General features: G+C 51.8%; 1 protein-coding gene across 1 annotated transcript in view; it reads left to right on the forward strand.

The window, feature by feature from the left end:
- LOC144944517 (uncharacterized) overlaps window positions 1-18060 on the forward strand; it is a 93791-nt gene that overhangs the window by 15436 nt on the left and 60295 nt on the right. The window contains exon 2 of the mRNA XM_078872727.1: window positions 3094-4163. Coding sequence (XP_078728853.1) covers window positions 3169-4163 — 995 coding nt within the window. The 5' untranslated portion in view covers window positions 3094-3168. The remainder of the gene's footprint in view (window positions 1-3093; window positions 4164-18060) is intronic.

The following is an 18060-nucleotide window of genomic DNA, read 5'->3' on the forward strand; positions in this document are numbered from 1 at the left end:
ATTTTTTTTGGTTTTGTTTTGCAGGCGGCGATAGAGTTGCGCGATTTGTGTGTGAGTGTTTCGTGAGTGTGTGTGTGCGACTGATTCGCTCTGGGCGTGGACCCGGCTAATAGCAGATGGGCACAATGGCACGTTGCTAGACGAATTTTCCGGTGGAGTTATTTTGTAATAGTCTTAATTTGGCCTTCACGGCTATTGGACGTAATTAGTGGCGAGCAAGCACGTTTAAACAAAATTAAAAAAAACACACTCAACACATTTGTCACGACAAATTATGTGGGTGGCCTTTAAAAGAATAGAAAAAACCAACCCGTATATCATAGAGTCTTTGTTTCTTTCGGTAAAGTCACGTAGGTAGAAAAAAAAATAATAGATCACGACGTTTCGATCGTAACACAAGCAATCGTCATCAGGTGGTTAGCGCACTGCACTACGAACCGTGCGACCCGAGATCGAGTCCCACTCACGAGGAGCAACATCAGTGGCGAATATTTGAACCGGTTCTGGGCCTCTCCGAGGTCGACTCAGCCTTAATGGGGAGACAAAGGCGGCCGGGCGTGGCGTAGACTCACCCACCGCTTCGTGTGCTGTGCCGTCCTTCATAGGCGCCACGCTAAGCAGCACTTACCCCAACGTTCTATGAAAGGCTATAGGGGGATCTTTGTATTTGTGGCTACGAGTGTGCGCGTGTGTTTAAACAGCACGCACTCAATTGATTATGCACGTTCGTGTAATTTCTCTTTCTTTAAATATTTACGAATCAACACGCGTTTGCATTGAGTGGATTAATCTCGGCAAGGAATGCACGGGCACCCGCAATCATCCGCAATCCCTAAGTCCAGGACACGGACAACGTCTGTGACGTTCCTTGTAAAGTTGAAATCTGCGCGTTCGTTTTCATTGGCTGAGCACTGCACCCAATTACTCACCAAAGCGGCCAGCAACAATTAGCACTCCTTAAGGTTGCAACGGATCGGAGTTGATGCGTTTGTTGACTTGAGCAAGGTTGTTGTTATTGTTAGATCAGCAGAAAAGATGACTGGGATGGAATTCAAACGTGGAGAGAGAGAGAGAGAAAAGTGTTGTGCCCTGCAGTGTGGTGCGTGGGTGGGTGACTGTGTGAGTAGGTGGGTGAGCGAGTGAGTTTATGTGCGAGTGAGTGCGTGAATGTATTATTGTGTTGGGGAGCGGTAGTGTAGCGGTTAGCGCGCTGCGCTATAAACCCCGGCATCCCAACACCTGTGACGATTATCTGAATCGGTCCTGGGCCTCCCCCAGGTCGACTCAGCCTCAAATGAGTACCTGGTGCAGTGGGTAAAATCGTCGCCACTAGGGAGACAAAGGCGGTCGGGCGTGGTGCTGACCACCCACCCCCTCGTGTGCCGTGCCGGCTTGCATAGGTGCTCGCTAACAGCACTTGCCCCAACCGTCTGTTAAGGCTATACGGGGATCTTTGTCTTTGTTTCAGTGTGTTGTTGTGACCTGCAGTGTGGCGAGTGAGTGATGTGTGAGTAGGTGGGTGGTTGAGTTAATGTGTAAGTAGGTGAGTGAGTGAATATGCGTGTGTGAGTGAATGTGTGAGTAGGTGGGTGAGTGAATGTGCGTGTGTGAGTGAGTGTGTGAGTGTGCTGCTGTGACCTGCAGTATCGAGGTTGGACACAGTAATAGATGAGATGGAAGAATCCTTATCCCGACGAACACACCTTGGGTCGAGCAATCAAGGAGTGAAGTTCACGGGCAGATTAGCCGTGGTAGTAGCAGCAGCAGCAGTAGCAGCGATAGAAGAGTGACACGAAGTTGAATGGCTGTGGGTGAGCGAGTGACTGGAGCGAGTGACTGGAGCGAGTGACTGGAGCGAGTGACTGGAGCGAGTGACTGGAGCGAGTGACTGGAGCGAGTGACTGGAGCGAGTGACTGGAGCGAGTGACTGGAGCGAGTCGGTGCGCGCTGGATCATCAATCAACGGGCGATGGCTTTACATTATTAACGGCGCACAGGATCAGAATTAACGTATCACATTTGGCATTTTCAAAGTTGGATAATCCGAGTATGAGATTACTTTAATTTAATTAAGTTTAATCATTTACTCCCCCCCTCCCCCCCACGGGGTGCTGAAGCGTACCTCTCCATCCTGGTGAGTTCGGCTTGGTGAAGGCGATCGGTGTGGGGGAGGGGGGTGGTGGGGGTGGGGGTTAGGACCGATTTAGTTTAACACGTGCAGGCTTTCGCGACCAATATTATTCATAATAAACGTTTTTGGGTTAGATCGCGTTATTTATAAATGTGTCGTAACCCTCCACCACCCGACACGGCCAATCAGTAAAAAAAAGTGTCAAGTTGACAAAAGGCAAAAAGTTCACGACTTTAGCCTACCGGTGGAGGGTTACGACACATTTGTAAACAACGCGATCTAACCCAAAAACGTTTATTATGAATTATTATGAGGACCGATTTAGTTGTCACCCTTCAGCCACTCACGATGGCCATGGTCAGGGATCGAACTCAACTGGGTGGGTTTGGAGCGCGATGTGCTCACTCGCTCCAGCCGCAGATTTGCCTGGACATCTTGGTCACAGAGAGGCCACGTGCAGCCCTGCAAGTGCTCGATTGCAACACTGCTGGCAGAAGGACCTCCTCGAAAAACACTCTCTCTCTCTCTCAGGCACAACAACAGTTGACACAACAATAGACACAACAATGGACACAACAACAGTTGACACAACAATAGACACAACAATGGACACAACAATTGACACAACAGTGGACACAACAACAGTTGACACAACAACAGTTGGCACAACAATAGACACAACTACAGTTGACACAACAATAGACAACAATGGACACAACAACAGTTGACAATAGACACAACAACAATAGACACAACAACAGTGGAAACAACAACAGTGGACACAACAATGGACACAACAACAGTTGACACAACAATAGACACAACAACAGTTGACACAACACCTGAGCTACCCATTGTGCCCCCCCCACCCACCGCCCCCCTCGCTCCAACACCCCCCCCCCCATATTTCACCTCCCTGCCCCCCAATCCCCACTCAAGCTGTCTCCATGTTCTATCCGCAGCTACATGAGGCCCCGTCACAAAGCCTGACGGGAGGGAGACCCCGAGGTCGGGACGCTTTGCATGGAGCCGCGGCCATGGAGACCCCTCATCGTCTGCCACCGACTTCTCCCTCGCGACCATCGCCAGCAGCGCCTCCATCATCGCCATCGTCGTCACCGTCTTCATCATCTTCTTCTTCTCCATCATCGTCGTCATCAACGACAACAACAAGAACAACAACAACAAAAGCACCTCCATCATCATCAACATCATCATCATCGTCTCCATCAAAATCATCGTCTCCATCAAAATCATCGTCGTCATCATCACCATCGGTGCCGCCGTCGACATCATGGCAGTACACCTGCTCATCGTCAACAACAACAACATCAACATCATCAACAACATCGTCGTCATCACCCTTCCCGTCCACACCACCCCCGTCGGCCCTGCTGCTGCTGCTCGCCCTGCTCGCCGTGTGGGCTTTGCTGTCGTCCGCCGCCGACGAGGTCCAACCCAGGACCACGACGAGCCCCAAACGGCGGCACCACCACCCCGGCTTCGCCAACAGCCGTGGCCGTGCGCTGGCCACCACGTTTCCATCTCCTCCTCCTCCTCCTGCTGCTCGTCGTCACCCCCCAGGACCTCCTACTCCTCCTGCTCGCAACAACAACAACAACAACGACAACAAGAACAACCCAACCACTGGCCGACCCTCCCGCACATCGTCCTCCAGCCAGGAGGCGAACACCTGCCGCGGTTACTACGACGCGATGGATCAGTGGGACCCCCCATTCAGCTGCAACAACAGCGGCAGCTACAGATACTGCTGCGGCACTTGCAACGTGCGCTTCTGCTGCACGGACCCACAGCAGCGGCTCCATCAGGACGCGTGCGCCAACCACGTGACCCCCTCGCGGAGCCCCACGCCGATCGCGGAGGAGCCCACGGAGAGCAACGTGGACGTCTCCACGGGGGTCGTCGTCCCGGCCGTGTGCGGAGTCATCGCCGTGCTGCTGCTGAGCGGCGTGCTCGCCAAGATGGGGCTCGACAAGGCTGCGGACGCGGCCAGGAACATCAACTTGCCCATGTGAGTCAATGTGGGTAGAGGTTGGTGGTCGGATGGTGTGTGTGTGTGTAAAAACCAGAGGTGGGACAAAGTCATTGTTATGCAAGTCCAAGTCGAGTCGCAAGTCATCAAATTCATGACTCGAGTCTGACTCGAGTCCAAGTCACATGACTCGAGTCCACATCTCATAGGTGGGACAAAGTCATTGTTATGCAAGTCCAAGTCGAGTCGCAAGTCATCAAATTCATGACTCGAGTCTGACTCGAGTCCAAGTCACATGACTCGAGTCCACATCTCATAGGTGGGACAAAGTCATTGTTATGCAAGTCCAAGTCGAGTCGCAAGTCATCAAATTCATGACTCGAGTCTGACTCGAGTCCAAGTCACATGACTCGAGTCCACACCTCTGGTAAAAACACATTCCTGCGGAGGGAGCTGGTAGGAACGTTGGGTTGCTCGGTCAATGGCCAGGGTCAACGGCGGCGTGGTGTATTCCGCAAATGTGCCCGACTGTGAGGGCGAGCACAAGCCGGCGTGAGTAGGTTAAACGTTGAGTTTTATAAGGCCAGCACGCGGTGACCAGCCCCTCCCTCCCCACCCAGCCCCACCCCTCCCACCCCCCACCCAGCCCCACCCAGCCCCTCCCCACCCTCCCCACCCAGCCCCTCCCCACCCAGCCCCTCCCTGCACGACGGACACAATAATTCCCTGTGAGCTGGTGTAACTAGGATGTTCCTACCAGTATAAATGAATACTGCCACTACGGGTGAAGCAATGTAAAACTTGCAAGCTGCCAGGCCTGTCGGTTAAGTGAGCCTGCCACTGCGTCGGCCAGGAACATCAACTCGCCCGTGTGAATCAAGCAGAGAGGTCGTGGGGGGAGGGGGTGGGAGAGGAGAGTGCGGACTATAAGGGAGGTGGTATATGTGTATGTGTTAATTTCGCCGCCTGCTATAGATTACTGAGGGGTTGCGTGTTGCTTACCAGTTACTCGTAGTGTGGCTATTAATACGCTAACTAAAAAACTGGGTCAGATTTTTATTTTATTTTTAAACGCAATTCTCATCAGGCCCTGTGGTGTCAAAAAATGCATTCTCCAACTCTTCTTGTTATTACAATCACTCTCTCTGCCTCCGTAGCCTCTCTATACGCTGTGAAGAAAGAGCATTTTGCCGAGATGTCGTCTGTTGTATATTATTTATTTTTTATAAAGTCCACAGTGCTATTGACGAATGTGTCAGATATTAGGCGAAGCGTTCTTTTTCGGTGACGGGGTAGGGAGAGACCACCTGCTCAATCAATGGCAGCTGTCTGGATTCTATCTCAGAATCTCGGCTGCGGAAGCTCTCGGCTCTGACCCCTGACCTCTGCGCCATCCGGGCCGCGCCGTCACAGCCTCCACTTTTCGTTGATACCAAGTATCAAGGAACACGTGCCGAAGATAGGAAATATAGACGTAAATAAGGAAAAAAATATATACTGGTAGAAACCTCCTGGTTACACCAGCCTACGGGAGATTATTGTGTCCGTCGTGCAGGGAGGGGCTGGGTGGGGAGGGTGGGGAGGGGCTGGGTGGGGAGGGTGGGGCTGGTTGGGGGGGGGAGGGTGGGGAGGGGCTGGGTGGGGAGGGTGGGGGCTGGGTGGGGAGGGGCTGGGTGGGGAGGGTGGGGAGGGGCTGGGTGGGGAGGGTGGGGCTGGTTGGGGGGGGGGAGGGTGGGGAGGGGCTGGGTGGGGAGGGTGGGGGCTGGGTGGGGAGGGGCTGGGTGGGGAGGGTGGGGCTGGATGGGGGGTGGGAGGGGTGGGGCTGGGTGGGGAGGGGCTGGTCACCCCGTGGTGCCCTTATAAAACTCAACGTTTAACCTACTCACGCCGGCTTGTGCCTGCCCTCACAGTCGGCCATATTTGCGGAATACACCACGCCACCGTTGACCCTGGCCATTGACCGAGCAACCCAACGTTTCTACCAGCTCCCTCAGCAGGAATGTGTTACCCAATACAATTGTTACTTTATTTTTATTTTATTTTAAAGTTATTTGGCCTGGGCTCACGGACTATTTTGTAGACGATGATGTGGTGGTGGCCAGGAGATGTCAGTACAGCGTTGGGTTCAGCGCAGCTCTGAGTGGTACGCGTGGTGGGAGCTCTGAGTGGTACGCATGGTGGGAGTTTTCTCTCCCTGTTTTCTCCACTTTCCTCCTCTCGCACGGGAAGCCAAACTCTGCCCATTCGTGGCTTCAATCAACACCCCCAACGTGGCAGGACAGTCTTGAGAGCCTGCGAAGATTACCCGGATAAATACTCTTAGTTCTTTCGGTAAAGTCACGTAGGTAAAAAAATGAAATTAAAATTAATAAAAAAATAAAACAATAAAATCACGACGTTTCGGAGGCAACACAAGTCTCCGTCATCAGGTGGGACCGTCACAGCCAGATTTGCTGCATCAAAGCTTAAAATCTAGAATTACCCGGATAAACCCATGGCCTTACTTCCACCGCTCACATTCTTATTACCTGAAGAGCCTGAAGAGTCCTCGTATGGACACGATATTTTCTGGGCACAGCAAAAAGTAGTCGATGCAATGGGTGTCTATTTTTTGCATTTTTTTTTTACATCTTAACACCTCCCGTGTCATTGCCAGAAAGGCTGACGCCTATTTTTCTTCTTCTTCTTCTTTCATCATTTTGATACCGGAAAAAAAGGTCCCAGAGAAATAAGTTTTCGTCTTCCACTCGTCCTTAACGACTCACCGCGCCGCTCGTCACTAACGCCGAATGAAGGAGTCACGGCTACATTGGGACTGCAGTGGAGTGTGATCCGTCACTCACATCCACGGCGTGTTGTATCGAGTGGGGCTCTGTGTGTGTCTATGGGTCTCTGTGAGTCTGTGGGTCTTTGTGTGAGTCTGTGGGTCTCTGTGTGAGTCTATGGGCATCTGTATGAGTCTGTGGGTCTCTGTGGGAGTATGTGGGTCTATGTGTGAGTCTGTGGGTTTCTGTGCGGGTGTGTGGGTCGTTGTGTGAGTCTGTGGGTCTCTGGGTGAGTATGTGGGTCTCTGTGTGAGTCTGTGGGTCTCTGTGTGAGTATGTGGGCATCTGTATGAGTCTGTGGGTCTCTGTGTGAGTATGTGGGTCTATGTGTGAGTCTGTGGGTTTCTGTGCGGGTGTGTGGGTCGTTGTGTGAGTCTGGGGTCTCTGTGTGAGTCTGTGGGTCTCTGTGTGAGTATGTGGGCATCTGTATGAGTCTGTGGGTCTCTGTGTGAGTATGTGGGTCTGTGTGTGAGTCTATGGGTTTCTGTGCGGGTGTGTGGGTCACTGTGTGAGTATGGGGTCTCTGTGTGAGTATGTGGGTCTGTGGGTCTCTGTGCGAGTCTGTGGGTCGCTGTGTGAGTCTGTGGGTTTCTGTGCGAGTCTATGGACCTTTGTTTGAGTTTATGCGTTTGTGAGTCTATGGCACTCTGTATGAGGCTGTGGGTCTCTGTGGGTCTAATTGGCTGTGTCAGGTGGAGGTGAGTTTATGACACAATTACATTTACGTGATCTAACTCAAAAAAACTTCATCATGAGCAAGTCTGCCTCTTGCTAATGCCATCTTGGCGAAGTCGGTGATCAATGTTTGATGAGGCATTACTAGCGAAGCTCTAAAGAGCTGTGAAACCCGGGCGTCTAGGAGGCCAGTTAATTAAGCCAGCATTCATAATTAATGTGGGTGGCATTGCATTAATCATCACCACCACAACCGCGGCCGCTGTCATCATCATCATTATAAAAAAAATTCCACAAAGCAAATATGAGTCTGTGTCATCGTAGTGTCATCGCAGGTCATCAAGAAAAGAAGTGTCACCAAACGGCATTTAATTTCAAAACCCCGGCCGAGTTCGTTAAACTAAATTTTGGCTGCTGTAATTTTCGCAAGCGATGAGCCACTTCATTTGTCGATCATCTGTGATCGCCTTACCTGCTAAAATATTTGTAAAAAGTAAAAAAAAAATAAAGCATTTAAATGCGCAGACAGATTAGGTCGCGTAAAATGTGTGTCGTACAACCCTCCACCACACCCCACAGTCAATCACGTGAACGCAATTAGCCAAATAAATCTCCGTAACCCCCTGGGCCACCGTCCCCCCCACCCTACTGCCTACCCAACCCCACCCGTTTCGGTTGTGGTAAATGTTGGAAGAATTATTAGAAACTCGCCTTTTGCCCGTCCAAGGACGGGTTTATTGCAGCACATCTGAAACTTGCAAGCGAAAAGCAGACCGCCACGTGATATATTCATTGCATTAATTTGTGTGTAATTAGTAAGGCCGCGGTGACACAGACTTATTACATTTAAAGGTTATATAATCCCTTGTTCATCACGACGTCCTTTTTACTTCGATGTCTCAACAGCGTGACGGAGATCACGTGACGTGAGGGTTTTGCCTTTGTAGTGAGGGTTGTGAGTTGACGCCGAGGAGGGGGGAGGAGGCGCCTCGCCCCCCCCCATGTGGAGTGACGTCACCCGCTAATTATTATTCATGGAGGGGGGGTGTCCATTTGGAGGACGTCACCTGTTCATGATTATTAATGAGGGGGGGGGCTGTTCGATGTGGAGTGACGTCACCCGCTCATGATTATTAATGAGGGGGGCTGGTCGACGTGGAGTGACGTCACGCGCGGGACACACAGACATTCTTGGCTCATTATCGTGGTAAATAAAACCTCGGCACATTTGTCAATAACTGCGTGCGGCATTGCAAAAATAGAATAGGGCACGTGTCAGGTTTGGGCCTTTTCTTAATAGGAATTAAATAGAATGGCCAGAGAGACAGTGTGGATAGTAACACTCATTAATAATGAGTTGGAGACGACACGTGTTCATACCACGGAGCGTCATGAGAATTACATTTTTAAAATATGAAAATGTATCTTGACCGATTTTTTAATCGGTATGACAATAGTTGCCTAACGGTGGCTATCGAAGGGGTTGTTTGTTGTCTGTTACTCAATAGTCTATAACACTGGTCAACACACTTTTTCTAACATAAGGTATTCCAACGGTTGCAATGTAATTTTGGGGTGCTGATTCCAAATCTGGCATCAGTTTTTGTCTATCACATGTTTTTGAGATGTCAAATATTGCATTTTCAATAAAAACTGCAGAAGAAAAGTATTAAATAAATGTGGATATCTACATACAATGATATTATAAACACACTATCCTAAAAATACAGCACCATATTTTAACACTAAAGCAGTCACTGACTCGCAACAACTTGCAATCATAAGTGACAGAGTTAATTTCGGGTAAAATCAATGAAAATGAGGTATGCCGATAGCATAAAAATGAGATGTGATAGAGCAAATCTGAGATCAGTTTTGGAATCAACACCCTGAAATTAGTCTAAAACAGCTGCAAAAGTCCAGGCCAGAATTTTTTGTTGTTGTTGACCAGTGTAATTTTTGATGGCCCAGCTAACAATTACATAACTACACACGTGGCGTTTAAAAAACAACAACAACAACAACAGTTTATCAGGCCCCCATTGTGTATACGCCGGATGGATTGTTTGCATGGACCACGCTTGCCAAATGTGAACAACAGCAAACATCTACCAACAATTTGTCCAGGGCCTTTCCTGGGCAATGAGTCGCGAGACTCAACGAGGCTCTCCTGGGTTAGACGAACACAATCGTTATATTGATGATAATGATAATATAATAATGTTAATAATATAATAATAGTGATAACAGTGATATCATACTCTTACTTTTTTCGGTAAAGTCACGTAGGTAAAAAAAGAAATTAAAATTAATAAAAAAAAATAATAATAATGACATCATGGGATATCATGGGATAAAAAAACGCGGGGGGCAGCATGGTGAGGCCTTCATCATCCAGCAGTGGAGCCATGAAAGCTGACGACGACGATGACGGTGATCGCGATCGCACACAAACAAAAAAAATCACGACCGCGTTTGTCGCGAAAATCATTCGCCACCCCACCCTATCCCCCCCCCGCCTACGGGAACCTGAAATCGACATCTCGTGGTCGCAAAGCGCCGGCGAGACCGGCCGACCGCAGAGACACGCGCCCGATGACTTTGACAGGGCGCTCCAAGGCCACTCACGGCGTCGTCCACTTTGGCTTAGAAAAAATAGACCCAACACGATGTCACCGCGTTGAGTGCGGCGGCGGCGGTATTAAAAGGTATCGATCGGCCATGTCGGCGGTATTGAGACGGATCAGGGGGCAGTGCGTCTGCTGCTCTGCCGTGGTGCGGGTGACATCGGCGGCGGAGGTTTTGGCGCGCCGCGCTGCGAACCCGGCGACGCGACGGGTTCGATTCCCGCTCACGGCCAACACCGGTGACGATTTTCTGAACCCGTCCTGGGCCGCCCCTAGGTCGACTCGGCCTCAAATGAGTACCTGTTGCGGTGGGTAAACATCGCCGCTGGGGAGACAAAGGCGGCCGGGCGTGGTGCTGGACCACCCACCCCCTCGTGTGCCGTGCCGGCCTTCATAGGTGCTGCTTGCTAACAGCACTTGCCCCTACGGTCTGTTAAGGCTACACGGGGGATCTTTGTCTTTGGGGGAGGTGGTGGTAGGGATGGAGGGGAGTGCGGTGGTGGTGAAGTTCCACTCCTGTGATAATCCACAGATCGGCTGGCGCAACGCCTCCTACCCCCAACCCATTGCCAAAGTAACGTGGAATTTCCATCAATTTTTTTTAGGGTCAGAAGCTGAGATGAAGTATGGATGTCCTCATTGCTCCATGAGCAGAGAGAAATATAAAATATATATATATATCTACTTTCCTTGTTTTGTCTACAAAAAGTAATGACGATTGTGTTGTCTGGCTCTACTGAGCCTTAGGCATTAACACTGAACCCGAACAATCGTACACGGGTGATTGAGTCTGTCTCTCTGAGTCTTGGGCGTTAACGGTGATGGCAAAGGGTGGACGGCCATTAACCACCCCTGGACCGCCTTTGTCTCCCTTTGTCTCGCCGATAATTATCAGGGACGCCCTTTTTTGTTTGTGTTTCCGGGATTGTCCAACAAACTCATTCGGTGTTAATGTGTCCAAGCGTCCCAGTGTGGCAGAAGCGTCTTGAAAAAGCGTCTTCGAGACGGGGGGGGGGGGGGTTAGGTGACCTTCTGACCACGTGCCCATACTGGGCATCTGTGAAAAAGCGCTTTACAGCTCATCGGATTCCTCCACTGTATGAATAAATATTCTCGTTCTGGAGCGAATGGCTTGCGAGGCAGTGGCAGAGCTGTGATGTAATCTCGCTCCATTAACACGACATGCGCGTCAAAGGTAGAAGATGGAATCCAATTGTCCCGTTGCTAAGACAATTGTTGTGTTGGTAAAACAAGGAAATGAAACAAATCGATGCCGTCCTTAACCCCCCGGGGAACATGCCGCTGTGGACTGACGTGATGTGGACTGACGAGGCGAGTTGAGAACCCGAACAACTCGTAGGTTTGTTTCGGTAAAGTCACGTAGGAAAAAAAAGAAATAATAAATTATTGAGATAATCATAATAGAAATAAAATAATAAATCACGACGTTTCGGAGGCAACACAAGTCTCCGTTATCAGGTGGGACCGTCACAGCTAAATTTACCGTATCAAGTGCTAAATTTACTGTTATCAATTTACTGTGACGGTCCCACCTGATGACGGAGACGTGTGTTGCCTCCGAAACGTCGTGATTTATTATTTAATTTCTATTATTATTTAAATTATTTATGATTTTTTTTATTTCTTACCTACGTGACTTTGCCGAAAAAAACCTACGCGTATGAATCCTTGCAGTCACGAAAGCTTCAAATCTACAACCCTAACAACAACAACAAACGACAACAACAACAACAACACAAAGACAAAGGCGCGGCCCTGGAAGTTCCCTGCCGATGGCGCTGCAGGTGGTGCCCGCGAGGCAATGACCTCGTGCGACCCGGCCCCGGATCTCCGGCAGGCAGAGTTGGACCCCAGCTACCCGGCGGCTGATGTTGGGCAGCGGCGACGATTGTCCGACGCCGCGGTGCTGGGGCCTCCCTTCCCCTAGGTCGACTCGGCCTCGAACGAGCGGTGAAGGCCAAGGCGTTCGTGGCGTGGCGCAATCGCAGAGCTTCGCGGCTCGCGGGATTTCTTCCCGGCTGAATGTTCTGATGCTTAATCGGATCGGGGCCATTTCCATATTCTCATGGCATCATGGCATGGATCGTTCTCTATGGAATCAAACGAATCTTTTGCTCCCACACCGCGTGGGCAGTGAGAGGGAGGGGGGGTGCTAGAGGGAGGCAGTGGGGGGTGCTTGGGACTAACCCGATCAAAATGATTTTGTTATCTTAACTCCGTAATGTGTCCAAGTCGCAGCGAACGCGGGCTTTAAGAATATCACGAGTGCATCTTTGCATGCCTCGTTTTCTATAGCTCACAGGGAGGGGGACAAGACAGACAGAGAGAGAGAGAGGAGATTGCAAATCTCATCTCAAGCACTCCCGTCTCTCGCCTATTATCAAATAATAATAATAATGATGATAGAGTAATCCGAGGAAGTTCACACCTCCACCCGTCACCTATCACCATCGGTCGACGCCCATTAAACAAATTATGCGGCGATGCTGCTGCTGCTGCTGCGTTTGCAGTGGTTCACAAGCAACAATCAATAACAACAACAACAACACACTCAGCACGTTCGTAAACAAACAAAACAATCAACAACGGTCGACGACGTTTCGGGCAATGGCCCTTCTTACTCGGCACGCGCAATGATCGTCTTGTCACGGTCAATCCACCGCTGGACGAAGGATCTTCCGTTGTCGTGGGCCATCCCTCGCGGGTGATGGGACGTCGTGAGAGCGATGATGGCGATCCGCACGGCATCACCGCACGGGGCTGATCCCGACGCTCCATCTCCGTGCCGTCGGTGCTATTCAAGAACGAGAAAGTTCTCGGCCTCGTTGGGCAAAAAAAAAAATCCGTCCAAGTGTCGGGTTCTTTATTTACGTATTTACGGGCAGAGCTGTGTTAATCCGCTGCTAGATGAAGGTTTACACACGCCGCGATAGTCATTGTGTGTGTGGGGATGGGGGGGGGGCGGTGGCCATACTTCACCACGCTGGTCCGTGCGGGCTGATGAAAGGGTAGGAAGGCCCAGGACCAACAGCAGCAGCAATAACAGAGTCACAACAACAATATCTCTCTTATCACAGTTATTATTGTCACCATCAGCAGCAGCATCATCATCAGCAGCATTATCAACAGCAGCGCCATCATCAGTAGCAACGGAAGCAAGAAGAGCATTAGTGTCATCACAATTATCATCACCATCAACGGCATTATCTTCAGCGGCATTAATATGATCATCAACTCAGCAGCAGCAGCACGTTGTGTGGGAGCTGATGGCCTGTGTGTGGTGATGGTGAGTGGGAGCTGATGGCATGTGTGTGGTGATGGTGAGTGGGAGCTGATGGCCTGTGTGTGGTGATGGTGAGTGGGAGCTGATGGCGTGTGTGTGGTGATGGTGAGTGGGAGCTGATGGTCTGTGTGTGGTGATGGTGAGTGGGAGCTGATGGCCTGTGTGTGGTGATGGTGTGTGGGAGCTGATGGTCTGTGTGTGGTGATGGTGAGTGGGAGCTGATGGCCTGTGTGTGGTGATGGTGTGTGGGAGCTGATGGCCTGTGTGTGGTGATGGTGAGTGGGAGCTGATGGCATGTGTGTGGTGATGGTGTGTGGGAGCTGATGGCGTGTGTGTGGTGATGGTGAGTGGGAGCTGATGGCATGTGTGTGGTGATGGTGAGTGGGAGCTGATGGCATGTGTGTGGTGATGGTGAGTGGGAGCTGATGGTCTGTGTGTGGTGATGGTGAGTGGGAGCTGATGGCCTGTGTGTGGTGATGGTGTGTGGGAGCTGATGGTCTGTGTGTGGTGATGGTGAGTGGGAGCTGATGGCCTGTGTGTGGTGATGGTGTGTGGGAGCTGATGGCCTGTGTGTGGTGATGGTGAGTGGGAGCTGATGGCATGTGTGTGGTGATGGTGTGTGGGAGCTGATGGCCTGTGTGTGGTGAGTGGGAGCTGATGGTCTGTGTGTGGTGATGGTGTGTGGGAGCTGATGGCCTGTGTGGTGATGGTGTGTGGGAGCTGATGGCCTGTGTGGTGATGGTGAGTGGGAGGTGATGGCGTGTGTTTGGTGATGGCGCGTGGAAGGTGGTGGTGGTGAGTGGAAGGTGGTGGTGGTGGTGATGTGTGGGTGGTGATGGTGATGGCGTGGGGGGGGGGTGGTGTTCGAGGCAATGTGTCTGTGTGGGTCAGAAGGTTATGGTGTGTGTGCGTGTGTGTGCATGTGTGTGTGCGCGCGTGTGTGTGTACGTGTGTGTGCGTGTGTGTGTGCGTGGTGATGCTGTGCGTGTGTATTCGAAGCTGGCGTGTATGAGACCTGGTAGGTGATAATGATGTGCGTGTTTGTGCGTAGGGAGCTGATGGTGCGTGTGTGTGTGTGTCTGAGAGAAGGCACGTGTGGGGAGCGGTAGCGTAGGGGTTACGACCCCAACACCGGTGACGATTTTCTGCGTCGGTCTTGGTCCTCTCCCTAGGTCGACTCAGCCTCAAATAAGTACCTTGTGCGATGTGTATACATCGTCACTGGGGGAGACAAAGGCGGCCGGGCGTGGTGCTGGCCACCCACCCCCTCGTGTGCCGTGCCGGCCTTCATAGGCGCACACTAACAGCACTTGCCCCCAACAGTCTGTTACAGGCTATACGGGTGATCTTTGTCTTTGCGTATTAGAAGAGGCGTGCGTGTGTGTGTGTGTGTCGAAGCGAGGCCATTGGGTAACCCCGTTGCCCAAGTGCGATATGATTACGGGCGCTTGCGTGAGAGAGTGATTGTAAGGCCATGGGCCGGATGAGGCTGAGCGGCAACGGACGTGGGAAGGAGTCTGCGCTATTCCTCGTGCGGCTTGCCATCAGGCGCAGCTGTCCCCGTCACGACGTCTCACGCAGCATACCCGCGAGCACGCGAGCTCCGTAGGTAAATCAGGTGCGCGGATATTGCGAGTTTGCTGCGACGTCTTGAGTGACGGAGGGCGCCTTGGTGGAAACGACATCATGGGGGGCGAGATGGGAGCTCACAAGGCTGTCACTTAGCGGTGAAATGTTGTTGTTGCGCGCGCGTGCGTGTGTGTGCGTGCGTGTGTGCGCGTGCGTGTGTGTGTGTGTGTGTGCGTGTGTGTGTGTGCGTGTGTGTGTGTGTGCGTGTGTGTGCGCGTGCGTGCGCCTGCGTGCGTGTGTGTGTGTGAATGTGGGGAGCGGTGGCAAAGCGGTTAGCGCGCTGCGCTATGAACCTGGCGACCCGGGTTCGATTCCCGCTCACGGCCAACACCAGTGACGATTATCTGAACAGGTCCTGGGCCTCCCCTAGGTCGACTCAGCCTTAAATTAGTACCTGGTGCGGTGTGTAAACATCGCCACTGGGGAGACAAAGGCGGTAGGGCGCGGTGCTGGCCACCCACCCCCTCGTGTACCGTTCCGGCCTTCATAGGTGCTCGCTAGCAGCACTTGCCCCCTACAGTCTGTTAAGGCTATACGGGGGGATCTTTGTGAATGTATGGGGAGCGGTGGCGCAGTGGTTAGCACATTACGCTACGAACCCGGCGACCCGAGTTCGATTTCCCGCTCACGATAAATAGCAGTGACGAATTTTTGAACCCCTCCTGGGCCTCCCCCCTAGGTCGACTCGGCCTCAAATGAGTACCTGGTGCGGTGTGTAAACATCGCCACTGGGGAAACAAAGGCGGCCGGGCGTGGATTTCGAATCCCACGCTCACGGCCACCAACACGAGTCAGAATTATCTGAACCGGTCCTGGTGCCTCCCCCTAGGTCGACTCGGCCTCAAACGAGACAAAGGCGTCCGGGCGTTGTGTTCTGTTGCCGACCTTCATAGGTTTCTGCTCGATACACTTGCCCCCAAAAGGCTGCGAAGGCTACACGGGGGACCTTTGTCTTTGTGTGCGAATTCATAACCTGCCAGCACTTGGCCCTCGACCGTCTGTTCAAGGCGTGAGATTATTTATTGTTGTCGATATGCGTCTCTCTCAGCTCTCCGTCATGCTATACATACACATATACAAAGTGCTGCTGTGGAAATACGTATATTTTATTGGACGTACACGCAGCTCCTTAGCAGCAGCAGCAGCCTGCAACGTGCATCTTGATTCTTCTGCCAGATTCACGCTCCTCGATCAATCAGCCACTCAATTGAGCTGCCCAATGGTGACTCCCCCCCCCCCCTATCTCCCCCCCCCACCCACCACACCTCCCCACAGACTCAAGTCCCTCGTTTGAGCATAAATCCTCAATTGGAGGGGGTGATAGATGGACACGCGACAAAAATCCCCCGCGATGTCTTTATTTATTTAAAATAGCTTATGTATATTTAAACACACACACGCGCGTGAGCGTGCGTGTGTGTGTGCACTTGTGTGGGTGTGTGCGTGTGTGTGCGCATGCGTGTGTGTGTGTGCACGTGTGTGTGTGCGCGCGTGTGTGTGCATGTGCGTGCACGTGTGTGTGCACGTGTGTGTGCGAGTGTGTGTGCGTGTGTGTACGTGTGTGCACGCGTGTGTGCGCGTATGTGCGTGTGTGTGCACGTGTGTGCACGTGTGTGTGTGTGTGCACGTGTGTGTGCACGTGTGTGTGTGCACGTGTGTGTGCGTGTGTGTGCACGTGTGTGTGTGCGTGTGTGTGTGCGTGTGTGTGCACGTGTGTGCACGTGTGTGTGCGCGTGTGTGTGTGCACGTGTGTGTGTGTGTACACGTGTGTGTGTGCACGTGTGTGTGTGTGTGTACGTGCCCATTTAATCTGTCCCCGGCTGCCACTGACGAGGTTAGCTTGCTCGCTCGCCGCTGCTGCTGCGTCAGCTCGCGTTCTGAATGTCGCCCGAGACGGGGACGAGATTAAGTGGAGATGTATTTATATATATAATGATGTACACACACGTAATGCGGTGATGTGACACGCAAAGACAGATCCCCCCCCCCCCCACACAGCCCCTCCACCCCACCCAACGTGTCGTCTCTCACAGACTGTTGGGGCAGGTGCTGTTACCTATGTGGCACACGAGGGGGGTGGGTGGCCAGCGCCACGCCCGGCTGCCTTTGTCTCCCCAGTGGCGATGTTTACACACCGCATCAGGTACTCATTTGAGGCTGAGTTGACCTAGGGGAGGCCCAGGACCGGTTCAGATAGTCGTCACTGGTGTTGACCGCGAGCGGGAATCGAAACCGAATCGAACCCGGCTTGCCAGGTTAATAGCGCAGCGCGCTAACCGCTACACTAACGCTCCCACACACACTGACACACACACCTGACACACACACCTGACACACTGACACAAACACACTGACACACACACACTGACACACACACCGTCATTCACACACTCATTCACACACACGCACCCACGTATTCACTCACTCATACTCCACTCACACACTCATTCACTCACACTCATGCACACACTCATTCACACACACACACTCACCCACTTATTCACTCACTCATGCTCCACTCACACACTCATTCACGCACACTCATGCACACACTCATTCACACTCACACACTCACCCACGTATTCACTCACTCATGCTCCACTCACACACTCATTCACGCACACTCATGCACACACTCATTCACACTCACACACTCACCCACGTATTCACTCACTCATGCTCCACTCACACACTCATTCACGCACACTCATGCACACACTCATTCACACACACACACTCACCCACTTATTCACTCACTCATGCTCCACTCACACACTCATTCACTCACACTCATGCACACACTCATTCACACACACACACTCACCCACTTATTCACTCACTCATACTCCACTCACACACTCATTCACTCACACTCA

This window comes from Lampetra fluviatilis, chromosome 35 (genome assembly GCF_964198595.1).
Source record: "Lampetra fluviatilis chromosome 35, kcLamFluv1.1, whole genome shotgun sequence".
NCBI classification, from domain to species: domain Eukaryota; kingdom Metazoa; phylum Chordata; class Hyperoartia; order Petromyzontiformes; family Petromyzontidae; genus Lampetra; species Lampetra fluviatilis.